The 26228-nt window shown below is 47.8% G+C and overlaps 1 protein-coding gene across 10 annotated transcripts in view; it reads left to right on the top strand.

Annotated features, from left to right (window-relative positions):
• The first annotated feature begins 508 nt into the window (after nt 1–508).
• The window catches only part of PRR5L (proline rich 5 like), a 72212-nt gene continuing 46492 nt past the window's right edge, over nt 509–26228 (top strand). For 2 of the 10 annotated variants that reach the window (XM_060159384.1, XM_060159383.1), the window contains exons 1-3: nt 512–676; nt 19489–19776; nt 21460–21540. In XM_060159384.1, coding sequence (XP_060015367.1) covers nt 19613–19776; nt 21460–21540 — 245 coding nt within the window. In that variant the 5' untranslated portion in view covers nt 512–676; nt 19489–19612. Of the gene's footprint in view, nt 677–1607; nt 1744–1811; nt 1937–19488; nt 19777–21459; nt 21541–26228 lie in introns of those variants that run through there. The other 8 variants (XM_060159388.1, XM_060159386.1, XM_060159389.1 and 5 more) reach the window with 6 other exon arrangements.

The raw sequence follows: 26228 nt of genomic DNA, 5'->3' as shown, positions 1-26228 counted from the left end.
TCTAAGTGGGAGACTTCACTGGAATTATATTTTCATTGATGCACTTAAAACAACTTCTCCTGGAATCAGCCTCAGGACTGCTCCTTAAAGCAACGACAAAAGCCCCAGGCTTTAGTCCTCTAGTGCGCCCTGGATCACTCCCTTGGCTTCTCGGTAGAGTTTCTCTTCGTAGGGGTGGAGGTAGGTGGGGGGTCTCGTCTTGTGCGACGGGAACGCAGAGCCAAGCTCCCATGACCTGTTGCATCCTCCCCAGCTTTTCAAGTTAAAGCGCTGGATTTCCTGAAATTGTTGAACTGGATCTAAGCGCAGGCGCCCCCTTTCCCCTGCCCCCCTCCCTAGCAAGGTGAGGGTTGCTGCTGGGGAGGAGAAGTGGGAGGGGGTGAGGTGGGGCTGGGATGGGGGCTGTTGGAGAGAAACTGAAGCGATGAGCACAGGACAGGAAAAGTGGGAGGAGGAGGAAGGAGGGGGGAGGAGGAGGTCGTAAGATGAGAGAGGAGGGAAACGTGTCACCAGCTCGGCTCCGGGAGCTCCGCTGCCGCCGCGTTTGTGGACTCGCGCGGGAGAGGACTCGAGTCTGGACCGGACCCCGCGGAGGGCAGAGCCGGGAGAGGAGGGAGAGAAGGAGGCTGAGCAGAGCGCGGCGGCGAGAGCCATCCAGGTCGCTCACTGCTCTCGGGTGAGAAAACTTTCTCGGGAAGACCGGAAACTTTTCCCTGGGCGCGCGGAGTCTGGGGCGGAGGCGAGCTGAGGGTGTGCGTGACTCGAGGTGACTCGGGAGGGGCTGGAGTCAGGCTCAGCAGTGGCACGGGATCGAGAACAAAATCGCCGGGCACACCGGGCACAATCCGGCGGGGCACGGGGAGGGGCCTTGGGGAAAGCGTTACATTTGGGGGCAACCGGGTGGGGGCCCCCGCGTGGTTAAGGATCCTCCGATTGGACGCTGCAGGCGGGTACAGAGGAAGGGGCTCGCGACCACCGTGGGGGGCGCGGAGGGGGGCGGGAAACGCGCCCAGCGTCCTCACCTTAGGGTGGGCGAGGGATCGCTGTGGGGTGGAACGCGGGACGCCGCCGATCCTGGGACCCAGGCTGTGCCAGGAGATCGAAAAAGAAAGTTTGCTTGTCGGTCTTTCTCGTTCTCCTCTTTGGCCTGAGGGGCAGATCTAAAGAGCTGCCCCTACTCGGGCGCGGGCGATTCAGCGCCCCGAAACACCCCATCTTTTCCTGCCATTTCCCCCTTTTCCGGAGAGAGGCGTGGGAGGGGAGGCCAGAGAAGTGAGCCGCTTTGTCCCGAGCACCGCTGGACGTGAGCGCTCTGCCTACTGGGGCGGGCCCGGGCGCAGCTTGCGGAGACCCGGCGGGGTGGGCGGCTCTCCTCGCCGGCGGCATTCCCTTTCTGCTTCACCTTTCCCGCCAGACCTCCCTTTGGGGAGGCTTTCCCCTGTGCGCCTACTGTGCGCGCGCGCGCAGAGCTCCTTGCGCGCACAGGGGGCGCCCTGGAGCCTCCGCCCCTGCAGCCCGCACCCTCTTGTCCCCAGCCTTCCGCCCCTTTTCTGAGGGGCGGCCGTCCGAGGGCAGACCAGGTTGTGTTACTTGCAAACCGTGCTTCAGGAATCGGCTGTGGGGTGCCCCTGTGGTTGGCAACAGGGTTTTCCCCTTGTTCTACCCACCTGCCTTTGGTCACATGCCACCGCCTCTTCCCCCGCGGTGCCGGGAGCCCGCGTTTTGTTTGTCAGCAGTAAGGCGGTGAGTATTTATAGACGCACTACAGTCTGCGGAGTGCAAGGTTTCAATTACTGCGATGCGCCCCACAGGACGGAAGGCTCACGCGAGGCGGCTCAGCGGCAGGTCTGCTCCAGAGACTCGCTTGGAAATAGTTCTGGGCCGGAGTCTGCTGGCATCCTTGCTGGGGCAGAGTTCTGGACCTGTTGCCCAGGCGGTACGTGCAAATCCAAATGACCCATTGCAAAGGACCAAAGCAGTCAAGGACGCCAACTCCAGATTGTCTCCATCCCCTGCCCCTCCCCCATCAAAGGGTGCTCGCTGATCAAGCCTCAGAGACTGCCCTTTAGTGACCATCGTGGGTGCAGTCATGACATTTCACTGGCCTACATGGTGCAATATTTCACGGTGCTGCGCCCTGGTAAATTGCTCTCTGGCTGGAAGGCGCTGTTACTGACAACATGAAGCAGCAAGCGGGTCAGGAGGAGAGGTGGAACTTGCAGAAACTAATTTAGCCACATTTTAAATTTAGCCCCTGATGAGGTTCCTAGTAGACTGAGGAAAGTGCAGCCCTCCTCTCTGTGGAACCTGGCTGGCCCATCTTCTCTGGTTGCATTCAGCCCAAGAATCTGACCAAGGGTGCTGTTCAGAGTGTTTTTGTAGAATGTAGCAGATAAGGGAAACAATGCTTGGTCAGTCCTCAAAGTTGTCTTTGGTTTTTTCAGCTCCAACCATTGTCCTTTCAGTGTTTTACTGAAGCTTCTGACAGCCAGAACCATTAGTAGTGTAAAAAAGAAAGGCGTTAGAAATAGGCTTGTTTGACTGGGTTCTTTCTCAAGGGCTTAGTTTATAGACAAAATTACTTCTCGAGGAGACCTCGTTTCTTTCAGATCCAGAGGGTCATGGGTATGTATTTATTTCAATGGGTGAAATTTCAGGAATGGTCTGTGTTTGAACATTACAAAAATGTTCCCTTTATTTTAAAAAAGGGGGCAAGCGCCTATTGTCGCCTTAATATGTCTTAAACTTTGCACTAACAGACTCTGATAATATTATATAATCTGCACCAAAACAATGATGAAATAGGTACTATCATATCTGCATTACATAGATAAGCCCACTGAGGCTTAGAGAACTTAAGTAATTTGTCCAAAGCAACACACACAGGGGTGGAGCTGAGAATGGGTTCCGGATCTGTTACTGCAGCCTTGTAGTGCCAGCCTGTTCTGGAGATGTCTTTCCTTTCAGGGCCTCAGTTGTTAATTAGATCATATTATAGTTGATTAACTTGGTGGCTTTTTTCTTTAAATATCACATAATATCACAGAGTGTCTCAATAACTGAAAAAAATAATCCCAGTCTTGTCTTTAGAAAACTATCACTCTGCTATCTGAAAATTTCATGCTGGAAATCCAGAGCTAATGTCAGAATCTTCAATTCGTTCATCGACAATGTATGTGCAACATTTAGACCATTCATCTGCAGAAAATTGAAATTAGTAAGGGCTTTGTGGATTTCTTAATGATTTCTCTATTTTAGGGGATTTGTAGGTGTGCATGTGTGTAATCCGCTGTGGTCATTCCTTTTGTATTGCCCTTGTACAAGGTAAAATATACTGAAATCTTTCTTGAATTGTAGCCTTTTTCATGTTCATCTTTTTTTGCAGCGCTAGACCAATACAGAATTGATTTGAGAAATAGAGTGTGAGGTCCTATGAAAGATCCCTACTGTGTTTAGCGTTCATCATTGAAAGTTTATTCCCTAGAGTTGCCTCTGTATGTGCAAAATGTAAATGCTTGCTAAAAGCAATGCTTATAGAAAGTATCATTTGTGAACAAGTCAGTGGGAATTAATATTTCAGTTGTTGAAAGTTGGGAATAAAGTATTTTGTGGGCTTTGTGTGGGGTATGAGGTTAGTAATTTTGGAACAGAGACAGTGGTACCCTGTTAAGCAGAAGGTACTGTTTTACAAGGGAAGATTCCCCTTTGGAGCTAAGAAGGAGGTTGGGAACATAGACGATACAAAGCAATAATGGGGCATCAGAGGTGAACTTGAGTTATTTACGCTTTTGTCAGGGGCTGAAGATCCAAGGCAAGGTTTACCTTGAAACCTGTACAGTTAAACGAGCCAACTTATTTACTGGGCAATAACTGTGAGCCAGGTCCAGCCATGGTAATGTTATTTGAACCTCCCAACAACTGTGCAGGTAGCTATTCTTTTCTCTATTTTAAGATGTGAAAATGAAGGCTCAGAGAGGTTAATTACTTTCCTGATGTCACACAGCTATTAACTAAAGCCCCTTGTTCTTTCTAGTTCATTTTGATATCTACCCTTGAAGGCCTTCCCTGAAGAACCCAGGGTCCCAAGTACTCAAGAAGGTCCTACTTGGTCACATGGAAGTTTCTGGAAGTTTCTGGATCAGAGCAGTGTGGTAGCACTCAAATGAGGGCACAGGAGTTGGGTGAACAATGGAGGAACTAAAGGGACAGTCTGGATAATTCTGACAGTAGTTATCCCATGGAAGAAGGAGAGAGGCCCAGAAGGTATTGTGAATTTAAGAATTACTGGCATTGGTCTGGCTGGGGATGGCTGTCACATTGCTCGGCCCGACAAGGTGCTGAGAGGGGAAAATGGGGGAGGAAGTACTGCCACCTCCCTTGGCATGGCTTCTGTTGTGAAGAGGCCTTGTTAGAAACCCCAGGTTATAGTCGATATAAATTAGGGAGTCCGTGAGACCTGTTTCCATTTTAATTGGACTCGGCTCTTTGAGGTAACAGTCGCCCAATCTCTCTCTTTATTCTTTTCTTACGTTTTGCCAGTTTATGGCCTTTGTAGATCAATCCTTGGATTTCATTTAGAGGCGAGAGAGAGAAAAAGGAAGAAAAAATAGAGCGAAGGTTAGTGATTATCTAAATTGGATTAAGCTCTGTCTAGCAGCCGTTTAAAGAAATACTACTTGCTCTCTAATTACCATCAACTAGGAATTTAAACGGTCTATTAAATTTAAGCTGACTTTTTTTCTTTCTTTCTCTTTTTTTTTTTGGCCTTCTGATAGTTGCAGCCTTAACATATTCTGGAAGTTTGGGGGCTTTTTATATATTCTTCAAATGTGTGGAGGACATTCTCTGCCTCCTCCCTTTAAAAAAGATTACATTTCTGTAACAGGATAATAAATGATATTATTATATACTGGCTTGGTTAAAAAGCAGAAGCTCATAGCCAGGTTCAGCCGGCCCTGGCTGGCTGGAGAGCGAGTCAGTTAACCGAGTTCTTTGTCAGAAATGTAGAGACACCTATGTTAGGCTTTCAGGGTGGAGTATGGCTCGTGTATTTTTCTCTGTAGTAAAAAGTTAGGCTTAGAATGAAAACCAGCCACCTTTACTCTGTGTGGAAGCTTTGAGTCAAAAATATGAACGTTCTTTATCAAAGTGGGTGGTGTGTGTGCTTTGGGGCTGGGACTAAGGTGAGGCAAGTGCGGCATCAAGAGCGTGGCCCTGAGAGAGATGCCTCACTCGCCTCTCCCTCTTCCCAGCCCTGCTGTGCTTATGGTGAACTGTGCCCAGAAGGGTTCTGGAGAGATCTCTCTCCCTCTTGACCATGGCCTATGGAAAATCCAGGTCGACATCTACCCCTGCCACTGCCCAAACAGCCTCTCATAATTATTGGTACAATTTATTTTGCATATAATCATATGTTACAAAAATCATATGTTACAAAAAGCTTTCATACTCTTTCCCTCACCTCAATTTTAGGGTGTAAATGTGAGATTTCTCTCAGGCACTCATCAGTGTTCTGGTTTCACTTTAGCTGATCACCAAACACCAGCAACACCTCCAGTTTCTTGCTTCTCTCATTTCTTACAGAACTTCCTTCAACTTTGCTGGTTCTTTTGGACACAGGCCAAGTTCTGTGTTTTGTTGAAGGCCTCTGTGACAGAGGTTAGGTTTCTAGCAAATACTAGGATTAAGGGGACACTTAGGGGCTCCCTTGGCCATTCAGGAACTAGAGTATATGTCCATTTAAGCTGAGCCTGGGAGAATACGTGAAGGAATTTGTTTTCCTCTTCTTCCCAAGGACTGGGGGCAAAAATCCAGCAAGGCCTCTGATGTGTGTCTGTATTATTCTGAACTAAGCTGCCTCAAACCCTGTTACAACCTGCTCGTGACCTCAGCTGCGTAAATCCTCCGTGTAAACCCTTTTACGCTTGCTGTTGAACTCTAAATACTCCTCTGGAATGGGTTCAGCATCATTCCCCGGATGTCTTTGGGGGAGAGCACGTCAGCTGCTACTGTCATTTTGGAGAACTGCACTACAGCTTGCTGGCCGCTGGAGTCCATCACTGTGCAGCTGTATGGCCACTTTCATAAAATATCTGGATGCAAAAGTAGTGGGTGAACATGGTAATCCTTTGCAGCGTTCTAAGATAATTAAAAAAAAAAAACTGGACCAACAGGATAATCGATTCCTTTCAGGCTTCAGAAAAGCCCCCAAGACACCCCCAAAGGTTGGAATCAACTTTGCAGAGGGGAGAGTTGTTCAGAGAGGGCACGCATTGGTCCTAACTGGCATCTTGGAGACAACACAGGTCGGGGATTTGAGATCTGGAATCTGATCCTGACTCTGCTGTGGGCAAGCTGTCTGACCCTGGGCCAGTTGCTCAGTGTTCATCTCTACAAAATAACGAGATTGGTCTCCCGTGAAGGTTCCTTCCTATTCTAAAATTCTGTGATGGCCAAGGAAGTGTGGTTTAGAGCAGTGCTTCTCCAAGTGCCTACCCGGTTGGGGACCTTGTTAAGCCACAGAACCTGATTCAGTGGGTCTGGGTTGGGGCCTGAATGACTAACAAGCTCCCAGGTGATGCTGACTCCGCTGATTCTCAGGTTGCTGGTTATGTAGCCAGGCACTAGAGTCTGGACCAGGGTCTCTCAACCTTGGCCCTATTGACACTTGGGGCTGAACAATTCTTTGTTGTGGGAAGCTGTCCTGTGCATTGTAGGAAGTTTAACAGCATCCCTGACCTCTACCTGCTAGATGCCTGTAGTACCCTTCACACCTCCCCAGTATGGCAGCCAAAAAATACCTCCAGACGTTGCTGAATGTCTCCTGCAGGAGGAGAGGAGGGCAAAATCACCCCTGGTTGAGAACATTGGTTCTCCCTAGAACAGTGTTATCAATCCTGGCTGTACCTCAGAATCCCCTGGAAGATGTCTAGAAAATACAATAGTCTGGAGTTCTTCTCTGAAATTCTGGAAAAGTACTAGTCCCAGACTTGAGTCGTGGTGCTATTATCCTTCCATAGCTGTGGGACCAGTTGCTCCTCTGGCCTCCCAAGCAGAAACTCTTCACTTCTAAAATAGAGGTCATAATGATGCCTACTTCGGAGGGTTGTTGGGAAGATCAACTGAGATGACATGAAAATGAGCTTTAGAAACTACAGTCATCCCTCAGTATCTTCAGGGCACTGGTTCCAGGACCTCTCCCCGCTTCCCTGTACCGAAATCCAAGGATGCTCAAGTTCTTTACGTTCGGCCCTCTGTACCCGAGGGCTCAGAACCCGCAGATATGTAAGGCTGACTGTATAAAGTGCTGTGCAGATGTCAGTGGTGAGTGTTATACCACAGGCCCCTGGAGTTTCATTTTATTTGTTCAATTACTTTATTTATTTTTCCCAGGACTGGATTCATCTTCCCACAGCTCTGCCTAAGTGACCTCCACACTTTTCCCTCATTATTCCTCCAGCGCTGGTAGTTAGGAGCTGTGCGTGTTTTTCTGCAGTCGAAAACTGGCAGCCCGGGAGCCAAACTTTGGCATCAGAAATGTCTTGTTTGGTTTGAGTCGTGTTTTGAAAAAAAAAAAGATTATTTTTTCCAGTATTTAAAAATTGGGAGATTTGACATATAAACACAGGTTTCCAGTTTTTCTTTAAAAATACAAAAAGAAGACTGAATGTTCTCTTTAGTTTGGTATGGTCCCCACCTGGCCTTCTAAGCGTGGTTGTGTTTTCTGCCTTGGCCCCTGTAGGCACTGAGTTTGCCATCTCAGCTTTAGGCCTTCCTGTGTTTTTCTTTCATCGTGACCAAATTACTCTTCCTCTTTTCTCTTTTCTTTATCACTGGTAGGACAACATCTGGCTCCTCTTTGCATCCTGGGTAGTGGATACTCACTAGCTATTTATTAAAATGCGATATTCTGTCCCATCCTTTTCTGTCACAGATGAAAAAAAAAAGGATACTCATTGAGCTTTACCTTTGAAAGCTTGCTTTTCCTTCCCCAAATTTCCTTTCCAGTGTCCAGCGCCCATATTCTTTAGAGAAACACAAGAAAATGGAGAGCATGTATTTTCGGTTGACCTTTCATTAACTTTACTTTGTAACTGGAGAAGGTGATTTAACCTTTGTGCGTCAATCTTGTCTCAACTGTCCATCTTCAGTTACAGCCCTCAGTGTCGACTTGCATTTATAACATTACTTCTGAGTATTTCCTGCGAGCCCCTGAGCCCCTTGGGGGCAGATACTTTATTCTTCTTTGCCCCATATGGCTTCCTCTACTTAGATCCTGGCACACAGCGGACCTTCTAACATGTGGTGGTTGCATGAACTTGAATCGAACCCATGACCTCCCTGAAATGATCATATCCCAAGAGCCCCTTCAGGCTTCTGACTCTCTATCCAGTGCTGTTTACACTTGGCCCCATGACATAGGAAGAAGTGCCCTTTCCCTTCATCTCCTTTTCTTACGAAAAAGCACTCCATCCTGTTTCTGCAACGGGAGAGTGAAGCTAATTTTTTAATAAATCGCACATGTTAATCTAGAGCACATTTCCCCACACTGAAAACTCTTGTTGGCTGCCAGACAGTAGCTTTTGACCGCTCTGTCACCCCCCAGGGATTTATGTATGTTCCATGTCAGCGATGTAATTGCAGACATCACGGTCGGTCTCGGCTACTGCTGGTGTCTAGCCTTTTGGTTTATCCTCTGGGAGGCACTGCAGAATTGCTCTGGATGGCGTTTATAGGCCACACCCAAACAATCTGCACTCCAAGAACCGCCCTCTTCAAAGTGAGGCTTATAGAGGAGGTGATAAGATGTGTGGTTATTCCCCACACTTTTGCTTGACTTGTATCACAGGAGGGGATTTTTCTGGTGATTATACTGTGGTTTGAAGCCTGGGTGATGATGATGATGGGATGAAATAATCACTTCTAGATGGATCTGAATTGTCAGTGCTCTGAGTCCTGTGGACATTCAGGCAACACTTTGAAACAGAGAAACATGCGCCTGCATCCTGTTGGTGCCGATATTTACTCTTGCACAAATTCAGGCTCCCAGACTCTTCTGTCTGCGCTCAGTTTCCAGTGGAGCGCTGAGAAAGTTGCCTCCTTCTTCCTGTTGAGCCTTTTCCATAGTCCAGACTTGACCCTTAACATTTTCTTGTTTGTGGGAGTGTCTGTCTCTCGGCTGTCTTTTGTCTCCTCAAAGTTGCGAAGTTTTGTCCTTAATCCCAAAGAGCGTGCTGTGCTCTGCAGCAGTCACCTTCCTCTGCTGTGTTTGTAGGATCCACTGACCAGCGTGCAGACCCAGGACTCTGTGCCCGCGTGACCCAGGTCCAATAATGCTTAGGCGGACCCCAGTTCAGGCAGAAGGAAGGGCATTTTTCTGGTCCCCCAGAAATGGGAGGGCTGCTCTTTCTGCTGGCTTGGAAGTCCACATTTCATCCCATCATTCAAAATTATTTACTGGGCACCTTTTATGTGCCCAGCATTGTGCTCATAGCGGGATCCAGCAGTGAACGAGACAAGCAAGGTCTTACAGGTCTTTAAGGAACTTACGTGCTCTGAGGGCCAGTCAGACAGTGAACAAGTAAACACAATGACTTCAGCTCGCTTGAAGGTACCATGAAGAAACGAAGCTTCCTTCCTGTAAGGGACAGAGCATACAGGCTGCCTGAACCTGGTAAGAAGCTGTTGGTGATGGTTGAGAAGGGAAGGCATGGGTGGTGACTGTGTGGCAGACAGGAATGTTGTTAAAACAGAGGGTTGGGAGTTCAGGCCCTGGAATCAGGTAGGATTTGACTTTTGGTCCCACTTAGTAGTCTTCCGACCTTGGGCAAGTTAATTTCCAGGCTTCAGTTTCTTCCTCTGCAAAATGGGAATAACAAAACCTACTTCCTGTAGGCTGGTTTAGGGCGGAAATGAACTAAGGTGATAGATGCCCGTAGAGGCTCGGCACCATGCCACCGTCGTGACCAGCCTCTGATGATGGTTAGTATATTCTTAGGAGCAACACCAATAGTAAAATCGGCACGGTAGGCAATTGATTTGCAAAATGGTCCCACTGCTCTTAAAAACCTACCTCTGACTTGGTTTCCATCCCACGGGCGGAGGCTGGGTAGTTCAAATCTGGTTTCCTAGGTCGGCTTAGAGGATTCTGTTTGGTGTGTGTTTCTTTCAGTGAAATCCCAGGTGCTGCTGGCTCTCCTTGGTGAAGAGTATACCTCGGTGTGTATGTGATATGGGGGTGGGGGGTTGCTTGTGGCTCTACCGAGGAATTGATGATGGGGTAAGAGTGAGATAAGAGAGAGAACTGGTTGGTTAAAGAGGCTGGTCAACTAGATGATGTGGCAGGTAGGAGCTGATACACTGGCTGAGGGCTGGTTCTGTGTATGCACTGTGTCAGGGTCTGATCCCCCTCCAAGTCTGTCAAAGGCACCCGTTTTTGTGCGGCTTACAGGGTAGGGACTGAATGCATGGCTGGTGATGCTGAGAGGTTATCATGGCCATCAGCAAAGCCAAACTCTTAACTAACTGAGAAGTCACTAGATTTAGGGAAGGGAAGTGACTTACCCAAGGCCACAGTGGCTGGGTAAGTGCTGGCTTACGTTACACCCCCGTTAGGCTCTGGGTGAAAGGTGTGAGAAGGTTTGGTGGTCATAGCTTGGGATAGCGATGGGATAAAATAAAGGTCACCAACCTATATGTGAAGCCCCCAAAGTGTTAGTCGGCCTGGTGAATTAGTTGCCAATACTTACATATCAAGTGATTTCAACATTTTAAAAAGTCTGGATTTGGGGCTTCTCTTCGAAAATTCAGATCTGGGACTGCTGGGCTTTTATACTGAGATGGCAAAAACCAGATTGGATTGAGCAATGGCTGGCTCCTTTAGCCTGGGTTGGTCCTGCCCACTCTCTGGGATGTGCCAGGCTCAGCCCTTTGGGCTTGTTTGTGATGCATGATGCAAAGACGGAAAGAAATTGGTTCTTCCTTTCATCTTCTTTTCTTACCAGGGTTTATTTTCTGGCCCACGTATCCCTAACAAGGCAGCTCCTTTTATAGCGTAAGTGTGCTGAATAAATACATTTGCGTTGAATGAATGAGTGAATGGATAGTTATGGATAGAGGGCTGCGCTGGGGACCAGGAGCCAGGCTTGAATCCTGACTCCCCCCGATAGCTGAGTGACTTTGAACAAATCATATAAGCTCTACTGATTTTTACTTTTGGAGGAGGGAGGGAAGTAGGAGGCGGTCACTGTTGTTTTTACTTATTTATTTGAATAAGTAATACATCTTCATGTTTCAAAATTCAAAAGGTACAAAAGGGTTTATAGAGAAAAGTGTTGCCCTCTGTATCCCTGCCACCCAGCTCCTTTCCTGGGGAAAACCTGTGTTACCAGTTCCTGGTTTGTCCTTTCAGAGATACTTTATGCTCATGCAAAAATATGCAAATACTCTTTTTCATGTTTTTTATGTAGATGGGAGCCTAATATACAAATGATTCTATGTTTAGCTTTTCAACACGCTTCACTCAGAGTGTCCCCTGGAGAGCGTCCCTGTCTCTCCCCTTCTTTCTTAGATTCCAGAGTATGGGATCCCATAGTTGACATAGTCGGTCCTCTGTTGCTGAGCATTTAGGGTCTTCCCCACCCATTGCTGTTATGAAGAAGGCTGTAGTAAAGGCTGGTTCCATAAGCCACTTGACATGCCTGGAATAACATTACTGGGAGTAGACTTGCTGTGTCTGAGGTGCAGCCGTTGTTATTTTGGTAGACCTTGTCAAATTTCCCTCCATAGCAGTTGCCCCAGACTGCTGTCCCTCCAGCAGGCCGTGAGAGGGCCTGTTGCCCCACACCATGGCTGGGTGTCACCTTTTGGGACCTATGAGGGCTTCGTGAAGAGCAGTGTTCTATAAAAATTTTAATACTAGCTACAGTTTGGGGGACCCCTACTGTGGGCCAGGCCATGGTCTGGGCTGTCTCATTTAATGTTAACAACATCGAGGTAAGTATCACAGTCATTTGACAGTTGAGGAAACTGAGATTCAGAGAGGTTGAGCCATTCATCCAGGTCACCCAGTTAATAAATTGTAGAGGCTGGATTTGAACCCACGTTTGTCAGATTTCAATACCAGGATGTTTTCATACAGTAAAGCCGTATGTAATTTGAGGTGTCGGTATCCTCAGCTGACACTTGCTTATAGTTTCTGTGTCTCCCAGCAATAGTACCTCTCAGGGGGCTGGTTCATTTGCTCATTTATCAAATATCTGTGGAATTCCTGCACTATACCAAGCTCTGGGGATGCACTTGAGAACAAGATAGACATAGTCCCTGACCTTATGGACCTCATAAAAACAATAAGAAACAATTCTGTAGTGATTTATTGAGGTGGATTGTGATACGACAACAAAGGAGGTGAGGAGGGTGCTCTATGGGGTGATGTGACCTGATCATGGGGGAGGGGGAGGAGGGCCTTTCTGAGCAAAGGAAGTTTAGACAATAAAGGGTGTACAGGTTTGAGCCTGGAGAAGTGAGTGGGAAGTATTTCACACAGAGGGTACAGCATGTGCAAAGGTCCTGGGGCAGGAAAGAGTGGGTGGTATTAGGGGAAATGAAGGAAAGTCAGTGAGCTGGCATGCAGAGTGAAGGGAGGTGAGAGTGTGAGGTTGGGGTTTGGGGATTTATTCTAAGACCTGTGGGGAGCCTTTGAAGTCATTGAAGCAACATCAGCCATAAGCATCACAGTCACTGGGCTGTCGGGTTCTTGTCCTAAGCAGCACCTCCATTTCCTTCTCTGTAAGATGGGGATGGCGATGGCACACAGGGCTTTCCAAACATTTTGAATGTTACAGACTGTAGGAAATACTGGTACATTTAGACTCAGTACGAGTACACGTGTAATATACACGTTTCTCCCAAATGCAGTGCACTCTGATATTTTCTGTTCTAATCTATATCATTAAAGGTTTTTGGTCAAGATCCCCTAAATTTATTTTAGAAACACCGAGATCATACATGTCAAGTACCTGCACCTTACTTCGCCCTCAGCGAACGTGCTATCATTCTCCGCTCTCATCATTATAAAGATCTCTCTGGCCACAGTTAGAGAATGGATGGGTGAACTTGAATGACAGTATCTAAATCCTGACGCAGCTTAAGGACGTTGCCTCTTCATTTCTGTGTTTGTGTCCCAGGGAAGGAGCTCCACACTGGGCTTCCTGCCTGCAGGGTCTCCTGGGGGCGGGGGTGGGGGGGACGTGTCAGATGGGCTCTCTGTCTGGTTTCCCTGGGAACTGGTTTCTCCTCGTTTTCCATTTTCTGGGCGGCCACAGCAGACTGAGTACCCAGTTTTCTTTGACTTCTTTGTTATTTACACTCAGAATGGCTTTTTCCTGGAAGCCTCAGAGTCATTGTAAGCCACCCACTGCTTTATTTTAAGTTGTGCCATGGTCCTACTTCCCTTTTCAGAGTCGAGGGCTGGAGCCTTAGTAGAATTCATTTGCATTTTCCACTGAGTGTACCACCTTCTTCTGCCTACTGGCCCGGCCCGAAAGCTGCAACCCCTCTCCGTGCCCTGGCCCTGGAAGCTGGGAGGAGAAGGCAAGAAACCACATTCTTTTTCTCCAAGAAACACATTCTGGATCGTGAGTGCAGAGGTTTCCAAAGAGACCCCTGTGCAGTGAGCCTGGGAGAGCAAGGCCAGTGGCAGCACCCAGTAACCCTCTAACTGCCTCACGCATCATGGACACAGGACCCCGGCTTTCCAGATTACTGAAGTGAATGCTTCCAGCACCCAAAACTTAACCCCTTAAACCATCATAGAAGCACATTTTTCTAAATGTTAGTAACCTCATCGGTCCTTCACAAGGGAATATCTACTGAGACACTGTGGCTTCTGTAACTCAGAGACTTTAGGCAAAGAAGGTTTTGTGGCGGTGACGATGATGATGGTTGTAGCTGAAGTGTGTCCCCCCCAAATTCATATGTTGAGACCTAGCACCTAGTACCTTCGAATGTGACTGTATTTGGAGATAGGGCCTTTACAGAGGTGACTGAGTTAAAATGAGCTTGTTTGGGTGGGCCCTAAGCCAATCTGACTGGTGTCCTCATAAGAAGAGAAGATTTGGACACACAAAGAGACACCAGGGGATGCATGTACACAGAGGAAAGGCCACGTGAGGACACAGGGAGAAGGTGGCCATCTGCAAGCCAAGGAGAGAGGCCTCAGGAGAAACCGCCCTTGCTGACGCCTTGATCTTGAACTTGTATCTCCTGAACTGCAAGAAAATAAATTTCTGTTGCTTTAACCATCCCATCTGTGGTATTTGGTTATAGCAGACTGAGCAGGCTAATACAGCAGTGATGGTGGCAGTAATAAAAATAAACAATAGGTAGCATATATCAAGCACTTGCTGCATACCAACACTATTTTCAGCCTTACTTGAATCATCTCATCCAGCCCCACACCAATCCTAAATCGCCTGCCTTGGCTGGAAGTGGTGACATGGGGCCTGGCTCTGGCCCCTTTGCTCTGAACCGCCACTGCACCTGTGGTAGCACCTGCATAGTTCCAGGAACCCTGCCAAGCACCTCGTAGATAATCTTTCTCATCGGCACCACAACTCTCCAAGTTCCCGTGTTTTAGAGGTAGAGACTGCAGTTTAGAGTGGTTCAGGGACACAGAGTGAGTATCTTCTCTTTCTGTTGGCTGCAATAGCAAATTCCCACAACCGTGGTGCCTTAGAACATCAGAAATGTATTCTCTCACAGTTCTGGAGTCAAAAGTCCAGAATCAATGTGTCACGGGTCACACTCCTTCCGGAGGCTCTAGGGGTGAATCTCTTTTTCTTTTTTTCACAGTATACCAACTTCGAGCTGCATTGGGAGAATCTATTTCTTTCCTCTCTCAGCTTCCTCTGGTGGCTGCCAGCATTCCTTGGCTTGTGGCTGGATCTCTCCAGTCTCTGACTCCATCTTCATACCTTCTCTGTGTGTATCTGTGTCTCCTCCTCTTCTGTCTCCAATCTCCTGCATTCCTCTTATCAGGATACATGTCATTGTATTTATGGGCCCACCTGGATAATTCAGGCTAAGCTCCTTCTCTCAAGATCCTTGACCTAATCCCATCTTTTGCCACCCGAGGTAGTATTCACAGGTTCTAAGAACTAAAATGTGACATATCTTTGGGGGCCAGTTTTTCTGCCTCATACAGTCAGTGAGTGGCAGAATGAGCATTGATGCCAGGGTTTGTCTGATTCCAAAGCTTCTAGTGACCACTGCTCCTTCAGAACTACAGGCATTCGCATTAATTTTAATGGTATGTTAACTCTTCCATTTAGGGGGTACCATACTTGATTTAACCTTTCCCCTTTGGGTGGATATTTTGGTAGTTTCCAGTTTTTCGTTACTGCAAAGAATGAGCACATCTGCCAGTCTTTGGGGACACGTGACCATGTCTGTAGGGTGCATTCTTAGAAGTGGAACTGCTGGGCCAAAGGGCTGGTAATTCTTAGCTTGCTTCACTCTGTGACCAACACCCACCCCCGCTGCAGCCCAGAAAGAACGCTGCAGGAAAGGAGTTGAGAGTCATCATGCCTCAATAAATAACATCGTGAGTTACCAAAGACCCTGATGCACTGTGACCACCATGGGAGCTCAGAGGCCTGGCCTGCTCCCACGTGGAGTATTTTCCAGATGTTTGTGAGGTCGCCATAAGCTAGAGGAAGTGTTGCTCTGTGTCTACTGCTGTCATTGCTTGGAGATTTAGAAGTAACAACAAGTTATTTTATTTATTTGACAAGCACTTATGAAGCATTTGCTCTTTGCCACGCGCTGTTCTATCTAAGTGCTTTACAAATATGTACTCACTTTATCCTCCTTCAACCCTGAGGTTGTCATGCTAGCAAGCTCATCTCTTGCAGGGGGAAATGGATCCTCAGAGAGGTCAAGAAACTTGCCAAGGTCACACAGGTGGCTTGTGGCTGGATCTCTCCAGTCTCTGACTCCATCTTCATACCTTCTCTGTGTGTATCTGTGTCTCCTCCTCTTCTGTCTCCCATCTCCTGCATCCCTTTTATCAGGATACGTCATTGTATTTATGGGCCCACCTGGATAATCCAGGCTAAGCTCCTTCTCTCAAGATCCTTGACCTAATCACATCTTTTGCCACCCGAGGTAATACTCACAGGTTCTAAGAACTAAAAAGTGACTATATCTTTGGGGGCCAGTTTTTCTGCCTCATACAGTCAGTGGGTGGCAGAATGAGCACTGATGCCAGGGTTTCCCTGCTGAGTAAGTTTCCCTACTGTGACAGTGCTTGTCATCATGTCAGGCAGGCAGTGGTGCCTTATTAGCTGCTGTCCTTTTCTTCATTTTTATCTTGAGCACTGCGCTTAGGCTTGAGGTAACAGAGATGAGTAAGTCCCGATGCCCATCTTCAAGGAGTTTACAAATGGCTTAGGTGGGAGTCAGGGAACCTGAGTTCTAGCCAGTCCTGGCTCTCTCCTACCTCAGACACATTGGACGTTTCCCTGCTCCTCTGGGCCTCACTTTTTCTTTTTTTTCTTTTTTTTTTTTTTTTTTTTGCGGTACGCGGGCCTCTCACCGTTGTGGTCTCTCCCGTTGCGGAGCACAGGCTCCGGACGCGCAGGCTCAGCGGCCATGGCTCACGGGCCTAGCCACTCCGCGGCACGTGGGATCTTCCCGGACCGGGGCACGAACCCATGTCCCCTGCATCGGCAGGCGGACTCTCAACCACTGCGCCACTAGGGAAGCCCTGGGCCTCACTGTTGTCACCTGTAAATGGGGGCCTGGACTGGCTTCACCCCAAAGCCCCATCCGTCTTGTCACTTTCTGATTTGTCCTATTTAGGTCAGGACAAACCGATGTCCGAGGAGCCAGCGCCGTAGCAGGTGGATGCAGGGTGTGTCAGCTTTTCCCTTTAGACTGCTCTTGTCAGCACGCCCAGCAGCTTCCTCTGCGTGCTCTGGGGAGTCCTCTTGGCTCCGTCCAGAAGTGAGAATTGTTGAGACCCAGACAGGTTTGCATTGTCTGTATCTGAGGGTGGCAGGTTTTGCCGGCGACGAATGAGTCAGAGGTGCTGCTTGTTGTGTGTTACTGTGGGGCTAATGCAAGGCCGAGGAGGCTGTGGTCATCATCCCTTTGGCTGAAAATTACCCTTAGTTAAAAAGGTCACGTGTGTGCATGGGTCTGCCCATGCGTCTTGCTGGATGCGCACACGGCTTGGAGCAGGCGGCCTGGTGGGAGGCGTTAACTGAGAAGTCGGGCGGGGCCAGGGTGGGGACGGGAGCCCACCCTGGGACCCTCAGTGTCGCCCAGCCTCCTGGAGAAGCGGTGTTTCAACAGGAAACCGGAAGCTGAACCCCTGATCGATCTGTTCTGCTCACCTTTCTACTTCCCCGTACAAGTGCCCCTGAGTGGGAGGCAACTGCATCACCTGGAGTTTAGGATGCTCATAAAAGGAGTTAATAGCCCGTAATTACACAGATGAATTGCACTTAACAGGCCCATTTAAAGAAGGGCAGTGAAACAGAGCCTCTCTTAATAGTGTGACCTTTACCGGGCAAATCAAATCCCAAAGCCGGCTAGTTTCAGGCTTCTGAAGCGGCTTCTGTGGTTGTGTCACTTCTTTGCCTCACTCACTGATTTGCACAGATCTTTCCACCTTGCAGTGGCACTTGGGGAAGTATTGAGACCCTCTGAAACTGAGCGGGCTTGTTATAACTTCCCCAGCATTTACTGGTAAAGTTTAGTCACTATTTGCTCAGTCTGAGAATGGGTCGAAGGGCAGGAGATTGTAAAAGAAAATGGGACACAAGTCTGCTTTCCTTTAAAAAACTGTAAGAGGTGGGCGGAGTCATTCCTTTTTTGGCTCTTGGTTTTACAAGTTCACTGTCACTGTGCCACAGTGCTAGCACCGCCCACACCCTCTGGATGGACGGCCTCCGTGCCCATCTAGCAGCCTCACTCCCCTTCTGACCAGAGCAGCGTGTTTCATTAGAAGTAGGCACCTCAGTTCCTCCTTCTTCTAACGCTGCAGTTGGACCTGCAGAACCTACCCCTCCTGCCAACCTGAAAGTTGGCATTTATGGCTGGAATGTCTTTTTCTTTCAGCATTGTTTTCGGGATCATAGCAGAGTAAGCTGGTGAGAGAGGTGCCAGTGAGAATACTTCTGGGCTAAACCTTAAAGCCTTGGAAGGAAAAAGTAACTATGACCTTGGTGGTTTCCTTCTGTCCTTCACTCTGACCAGTTTCAAAACTCACTTTAAGTCGTCAGTTTGGACTTGAGGCTCGCTAAAGATGAAAAGACTGAAAGGACAGGTTCAAAGTGCCGAGGAAAGAAGGAGATGAGTCTGAACAGAAACAGCTGATGCTTGAGAGCCTTGGGTCTGCTGTTCTGCTGGGCATGTCACACCATCTCATTTCCTCTCTCATCGGTCCTGGGAAGTTGGCAGTGCTAACAGGTGTGGACTCTCAGACTTAATGAGCTCAAAAGTCACACAGCTTGGGAGTGGCCTTGTTAAGACTCAAACCCAGATTCACTCAAAGTCACTGCCATTAACCGTGGAGCCTTAAAGGTTTCCAGGAGACAGTATCCTTGAACCCAACCCTTCAGGGTAAGTTAGATTTAGACAAGCAGAGAGGAAGAGGGAGGGGGTTCTGGGCAAGGGAAACGGGAGATACAATCAAAAGCCTGGGAGGGAGTCAGCCTGGCATGGAGCATTGCCTGCCAGTTGTAAGCTCCATGGGGCAGGGACCACATTCTCCAGGGCCACCATTGTATCCCCAGTACCTGAGTGCCTGGAGCGTAGTAGGTGCTCAATAAATATTTATTGTGTGAACAAATACATGACCAGTCATCTTCCTCATGAGCCTCTGGAAGGCAGGGACTAGGTCTTAGAAATCTTTGGATGCCCCACAGCTCACATGGTTAATAAATAGTAACCAATAAATATGTTCTGATGGAATGAATGAATGAACAGCAGGTAAGAGAGAGTGAGGAGATGAGCCTGAGTGAAGAGGCACTGACACTTTGGGAAATACTGAGCAATACACATGGGCTGCCGTGGTCAGGGCATGTCATGGACAGTCTTCAGTGCCAGGACAAAGAACTCTTGTGTTCTCTGTTTTTTAAAAAGCCATCTCTTAACGCGCAGCATCATGGGGTCTGCAGAAACCCAGCCAGCACCCAAACTCTGATGAGCGTGCATGGGAACCAAGTCAAGTACAGCTTAGAAATCACTTTTCTGTAGGACTGGCCTCAACCCACTGTCGCTGGCTTCCCATTTTGGGAAGTGACCAAAACTAACAAGAGGCCTGTAAATGCTTGTGAATGGGACCCTGCAGGGTATAGATAGTGCCGTGGGGTCCTGGAATTATTTTTAGGATAGTTTGGCCAGGAAGCCCCAGCCAGCTTCCTCCAAGTTGGGGTCTGCTCAGCCTAGGCGTTTTCAACAAAAGCTGCCCTCTCTTTTCAGGTGTTGGCTCACGTTGTGGTTTTGAGAAAGCCTGAGGGCCAGAAAGCAGTCCTGGGAGAAGCCCTCTGGGTGGGCAGTCGGAACCTTCAGGTCCAGAGGAGAAGGCGTCCCCTCACCTGGACTTATGACCCGCGGCTTCGCCCCCAGCCTGCCTGTCGAGTTCCCCAAGATGGGCTCTTTCCGCAGGCCCAGACCGCGCTTCATGAGCTCCCCGGCGCTCAGCGACCTGCCCCGCTTCCAGGCAGCCCGCCAGGCTCTGCAGCTGAGCTCCAACTCGGCCTGGAACAGGTACAGGAGGCACGGGCGGGCACAGGGGCACTGCTAGCACCAGAGCAGGGCCAGGGGCTGGCTGAGCTTCAGCATCTCCTGCTATCTCAGCTCCAGAAGGTCGTGAGTACAGGGTTGATTGACGAAGAGAGTGCTTTCCCTACGGCAACTGTATCCATTAGCTTTCCTTTATTAAAAAATATTTTCTTCTTTTTTTATTGAAGTATAGTTGATTTCCAATGTTGTGTTAGTTTCAGGTGCACCGCATAGGGATTCAGTTTTCTTTTTTCTGATTGTGTTCCATTATAGGTTATTCCAAGGTATTGAATATCGTTCCCTGTGCTATACAGTAAATCCTTGTTGCTTATTTATTTTATGTATAGGAGTTTGTGAATCCCATTCTCCTAATTTTTCCCTCTCCCCCTCCCTCTCCCCAGGTTTCCTTGTTTTAGTAGAGGGAAAGCGGACCACTGGGGGCCTCTGGGCTCTCAGAGTCAGTTAACCAGCCCGGGACAGTTGGATCAGAACTTACAGTTACCGTTCATGCCCATTAGTCACATGCCAATTGTAAGAGGACCCGGGGGTGGGAACATATAAGTAATCTCAAGTCACCTGTTACCCCTTCGGAGAGCTAAGACAGTATCTGTGAAAAGCTAACTAAGCAGCGTAAACCAGGGGTGATCCATACCTGGGAGCCACAGGTGGCTGGGAGAGGAGACACTTAGCCTTTGTAAGGCGTTCAGCTGAACTATTGTGCACCCAGCACTGAGTAGAGACTGAATCCGTTGTATGTCTCGCCCTTCTCTGAGCTGTTTTTCAAATCTGTGTGGTTCCTTTTTGGATAAATCAATGCATCCTTATTTTAAAGCATTATGGAATTCTTTGTCATTTGGATTATTATGGATTTTTTCAATGAATGCCCAACCCTTATGATGGGGAGGGAGGAGGTGTCCGAAATGTTTTGATGTTAAATGGAGGCTTGTTCATTGAAAAAGGCCTAGAACCTTTGGTAAAGACAAGCTTGTGATCAGCTCCTTGCTGAAATGTTGGGCTGGGGTCCAGAGAACGTGGAGTCAAGACTTACCTGGGCCCCTCAACGGATTAACCCTTCAGCCTAGACAGTGGCGGGAGTGGGAGTGGCAGGGGAAGTGAGGCCAGCCCCTCTGGAGTTCTTCCCAGAGGGTACTACTAAAAGGCAAGGACAATTAAAATCCATATTTGAAATTTTTTTTAAATTAAACATTTTAAAAAGGCAAGGAATTATCCTTTCCTATTGGCCCTGGGTCTCCAGGCTGCCCTGTGAAGGCAGGTCTCCTGAGTGAAAGGACCCCAGACCTGAGTCGTCTCCTACGTGCAGTTACTGCCACTGGGGATTCTTTCAGGCCCAGCGGCGGTGGCCACGCAGTTTCCTGAGAGTAGATCCCACTGCCTGCCCTTCATTAAGGCCGCCCCCCAGCAGGGCTGCCAGCCTGCGAGAAAGTGCGGGGGTGGTGAGGGCCTACTTTTGGGTCCTCCTGGCCTCAGTCTCCCTTCCTCTCCAAGGACCCTCAGATAGAAGTGACGGATTCCAGGGACAGAAAACATGGCCATGTTTGTGCCACAGGCTTCCCGGCCCTTGCACTCACCTTCAGCTCTGAGCTGCTTGAGGAAATGGCCCCGGGGAGACAGATCCACTCACGAGGGGTCGTTTCTATTTCCCTGCAGCGTCCAGACTGCCGTGATCAATGTCTTTAAAGGGGGCGGCTTGCAAAGCAATGAGCTCTACACACTGAACGAAAACATCAGGTATGTGGCTGGCCAGGCCGGGACCCTCCCACCGTGGGCCTGAGCTGGGGTGGAAGGAGCTACCCCACCCCCAGGAGCTTTACCTTAAGTTCTGTTTTCTGCTTGGTTCCTATTGCTGCTTCTGTTGGCTTTAATGAGACTCTTGTAACTGTTAAGTTCTGAGGCCCTTATCTGTCTAGACTTCCGCTCCAGAGAGGGCTCGTCCATTTGTCCATGTGTATAATGTATGTTTGGGTCACTGGGGTGCAGGGGGTAGAGGGCTGACATCTGGTAGCTGCCGTTTATTCTGTAAACATTTCTTGTGCCCTGCTTGATTATTAGGTGCCATATTAGGCCAGGGTGGCCTAGCAGTTGGTAGCAGACGGCTTGGGATTTTATTACTGTCCCTCCTTTTACTAAGTAGCTCGCCAACTTCTTTGTGCCTTGGTTTCCTCTTCTGTGAAACAGAGATAGGAAATGCACCTACTTCCAGTGCACAAGATTCTTGTGAGTTATTGAGTTACTACATAAATAGTCTGTAAGAACAGGGTTGGAACACACCAAGTATTTGGTACTTGGAGCTCTTATCATCATCGTTACTGTCATTGCTGTTAGGTTTTGGTGGTGAAACCCTCAATAAGACATGGTCCTTGAGGAGTTTAATGTCTTTGAGAATCTTCCCAGTAGTGTCCACTACTTGTTCTTTCATTCATCAAATATATGAGTGCCTCCCTATTAGCCAGGCACTGGAAAAACAACAATGAGGAAAGACAGATGTGGCCCCTGCTCTCCTGGAATTTATGTTCAGTTGAGGAGATAATCGTTAGTCAACTGATCACACATGTAAAATGTAATATTATGCACCTGTGATGGCTACTACAACACAGCTGATGTGATGAAAGTGTATGTTAGTAGGACTTGATCTTGCCAAGGAGGCCAGGAATGGTGATGTGATACTTGTGCTGTCATCTGAAGGATCGGTGGGAATTAACTAGATGAAAGGGCTCCAGGTGGGGGCAACTGCACGTGCAAAAGTCCAGTGGTAGCAAGGAGCAAGGAACTGAAAGAAGGCCCACGTGCGCAGAGTACTGGAGGTTGGGTGGTGGTGTGGTTGGGTTTGTGTTTTGGTGAAATGCGGGCAGAGAGGCAAGCAGGGCCCAGAGCCCCGAGGTCTCCTGGGACAGGAGGTTGAACATCAGGTCTTTTAATGCCCTGGTGTTCATTCCTCTTGGGTGTGTTAAGTGCAGAACATCAAGGGTGAAGACCTAACCCTGGAATGGGCAGAACATTTAAAAAGGCCATTATTCAGGTCTTGTTTACATTTAGTTAAGACCTGTGTTAAGGGTCAGTGAGGTGTTTTAAGAGCTCTGCTTTCATTAAAACGTTTAGAGCTTGGAAGCAAACAGAGTTGTGTTAAATTTCTAGCCAGGCACTTGAATTCCGCCTAATAATTACACAAATATGGAAAGAGACAATAGAGATCATCTCACCCAAGCCCTCCTTTTACAGAGGAGGAAACTGAGGCCCTGAGATGTTGAGTGACAAGGGCAAAGTTGGGTCGGCCAACCCCCCAGCTTGCGAGAGCTGAATTTTACTCCAAGAACTAAGATCTCGGTCTTTTCCGTGAACGTTCCTTAGCTCACAATAGATGTATAAATAAATAAAACGGTGACTCAGGAACGTGCTAATTGTTCCTCACATCAGGGGACTGATCCTGAAATTGTACTTAAAATCTTTGTGGGCAGCTAGGAAAAATACGGGCCACGCTAGATTTCAACAGCCCTGTTAACCCCGGGCTGCTCACTCAGAAGCCCACAGGTAGCCAGCAGGTCTAAGTGGGTGAAGCCGGCCTGGAGAGTGGAGGTGAGAGCTCACCCTCTGTCTAAGGGGATCCCCCCTGCCCAGAACAATGCAGGTCCAGTGACATACCATCTTATTTCTCAAGAAGAACCAGAAATTGAGATTTTTATGTGAAATTTTGTCTTTTAAAAGTTGATAAGTAATCCAAATGTCCCCAAACATTGGTACAGGCCAAACAAAACACATCTGTGGGCTGAAGTTGACCAACGGGCTGCCCATTGATGAGATCGGCCATAGCATACATGGGGCGGCATCGCTGATGGGGTGTCGTGTCCCAGATTCCAGCGCTAAGGACACCCAAGTGGGGGAGAAGGGAACTGACGTGGATGGAGGTGCCAGGAAAAGTGCCAGGCACCTTTCACATACATCACATGCAGCCCTCCTCACAGCCCTGAGAGACAATCATTGTTCTCAGTGCATAGCTTATCGGCAAAATGATGGGCAAGAGAAACAAAATAGCTCGTCCAAGGTCACGCAGCTATGAACGATAGAGTCAGGATGTGAACCCCTGTCTGACGTAGGCACCTATGTTAGTTTGCTCAGGCTGCCGAATGGTTTTTGTAACTATAGACTGGGAGGCTTAAACGATAGATGTTTATTTCTCACTGTTCTGGAAACTGGGAAGTCCAAGGTCGAGGTGCTGGCAGATTGGGTTCCTGGTGAGAGCCTGCTTCCTGGCCGCCATCTTGCTGTGTCCTCGCACGGCCTCTTTGTGTACGTGATGGGGAGAGAGCAAGCTCTCTGGTGTCGCTTCTTATAAGGATGCTAATCCCAACATGACTGTTGAGGGTCCTACCTTCATGACCTCATCAGAACCTAATTACTTCCCAAAGGCCCCACCTCCAAATAGTGTCACATTATGGGTGTAGGGCTTCAACATATGAATTTGGGGGGTGAGGGGACACAATTCAGTCCCCAGTGGAATCTGTGCTCTTTGCACTGTATCGTAGTGTCAGAGAGAGAGGTTCTAGGCTGGAAGAAGTGTTAAGCCAATGGTCTTGATCTTTCTTTCTGCCTTTGTTCCTTTCCCAAGGCCTCTGGGACTCCATCTGTACCATGTACTGTGATTCTTAACATCCCTCCAAGGATCACATCACTCCTCCAACACTCCTTTCCAGTATTGGGTTTAGCGGGGGCTGTTGGATGTTCCTCTCTATGTTTGGAGCAATTTTCAGGCTAGTGAGAAACACATATGGTTGGGGTTTGAAAGTAATTGCCTGGATGTGAACAACTCAAAGCTGTCAAAAGCCAGAGCTTCGATGACCATGTCCTGGACCGTCTGCCCTCTGTCCTTCTTTAGGATGGTGGTTAGAACAGAGATGGGCTTTCCCAGCACAGACACTCAGAGTATAACTGAGAACATGAAACACACCCCAGGCATATGTATGACCTGGTCGTCCCAAGTTAAATAAAGTGAACCCACGTATGCAAGAGCCAACATGGGAATAAACACAGCTGCCTTTATTTCAGTAATTAAAACACCAAAACAGACATACTACTCTCTGGTTACATTTAAATTGACAGGTTTTGGTTTTTCTTCACTCTCTTTTTTCTGTGAAAAGACCCGTTTGCAGAACATAATGGCAAACTGGCCAGCGTTGAGGCCCGACCAGGTGGGGTGAGGGGCAGAGGCGGTAGGGATGAGGGAAGAAGATGCCAAAGGAGAGAAGGCTATTCATCTCAAGCCCATTTTTCAATCAATTATGACGGTTCTATGTGCAAGAAGATCCCTGCCAGATTCGAGAGAATAGTTGAACTTGTTAAGAGAGTGGCTTTTGGATTCAGAGAGACGAGGGATCAAAATTAGGCCAGCTGTGTGACATGGGCAAGTTACTTCATTTATCAATCTCTGTTTTTTCTTTTATGAAACGGGAAAATAATGACATGAACATCATAGTGGTTGGGAGGTCTGAGATAATGCTAAAAATCTCATTATTACAAGATCTGGTGCCGAATACATGTTAGCCATTATTATTCCTGTTATGAAACTTGAGCAATAATAAAGTGATAAATGCTGGCTGAGTACCATGCGTGAGAGCACAGGGCAGTGTGATGAACTGCCCCATAAACAGTACTGTATACAAAGTTCTCTAGCTGTTTGGATGAGGTGAGCTGACTTTGAACTAGAGAGGTCCAGGACAGGCCCTTCCAAGAATGTGCTGGCCTGGAAGTGTGGGTGAGGCTAAGTTCTTACAAGGAGAGCCAGCTGTTTCTCCTTTCTGCAGAGGAAAGAACAAGAGGAAATGACTCTCTCAGTTCTTCATTCTACTCCAGCCAAACAGTAATAAACTTTGATGGATTATCCAAGTCCAATGTCAAAGCCTAAATCAGCTTCCCCGGGTCACCCCAGCCAGCCCTGGCCATCTTTCTAACTGTGGAGTTAGTGTGTTCCCTGGGAAATATGAATTTGTGTAAATATTAGCCAATGCGAAGGATGACCAGGAAGGTAAGTTTTATATAACTGGGTTCTGAAATGCAGTCGTTACAAACAATTGATCTTTTCTTCTAAGACGTGTCTCCATGTCTTAAAAATGAACTTCAGTTTAAACTTAAGTAGATAGACTTCGGGGTATCTCTGAGGAAGAACTCTGGACTAAGGATGTTCAACTTCTAAAACACATTACTAGATCAAGAGAAGGATGCGGAGACCTTTTTTTTTTTTTGAAAAAAAGACTGGAAAGTGTCCAGCCATAGTTTACATTTTTATTGAAATGAAAATTATTGGAGGTACAGAGATAATGCCTTTCCATGCACTTGTGTCCACATTAATTAGCAACTTAAAGGATACAATATGCTTGTGTATGTTATGTGTTTTAGAAAACAAGAAAATTCCTTATATAGTGTTCCTC

The sequence above is a fragment of the Lagenorhynchus albirostris genome, chromosome 9 (assembly GCF_949774975.1).
Source record: "Lagenorhynchus albirostris chromosome 9, mLagAlb1.1, whole genome shotgun sequence".
Lineage (NCBI taxonomy): Eukaryota > Metazoa > Chordata > Mammalia > Artiodactyla > Delphinidae > Lagenorhynchus > Lagenorhynchus albirostris.
Note: the sequence above shows the minus strand (reverse complement) of the source record. Positions and strands in the feature narration are given on the sequence as shown.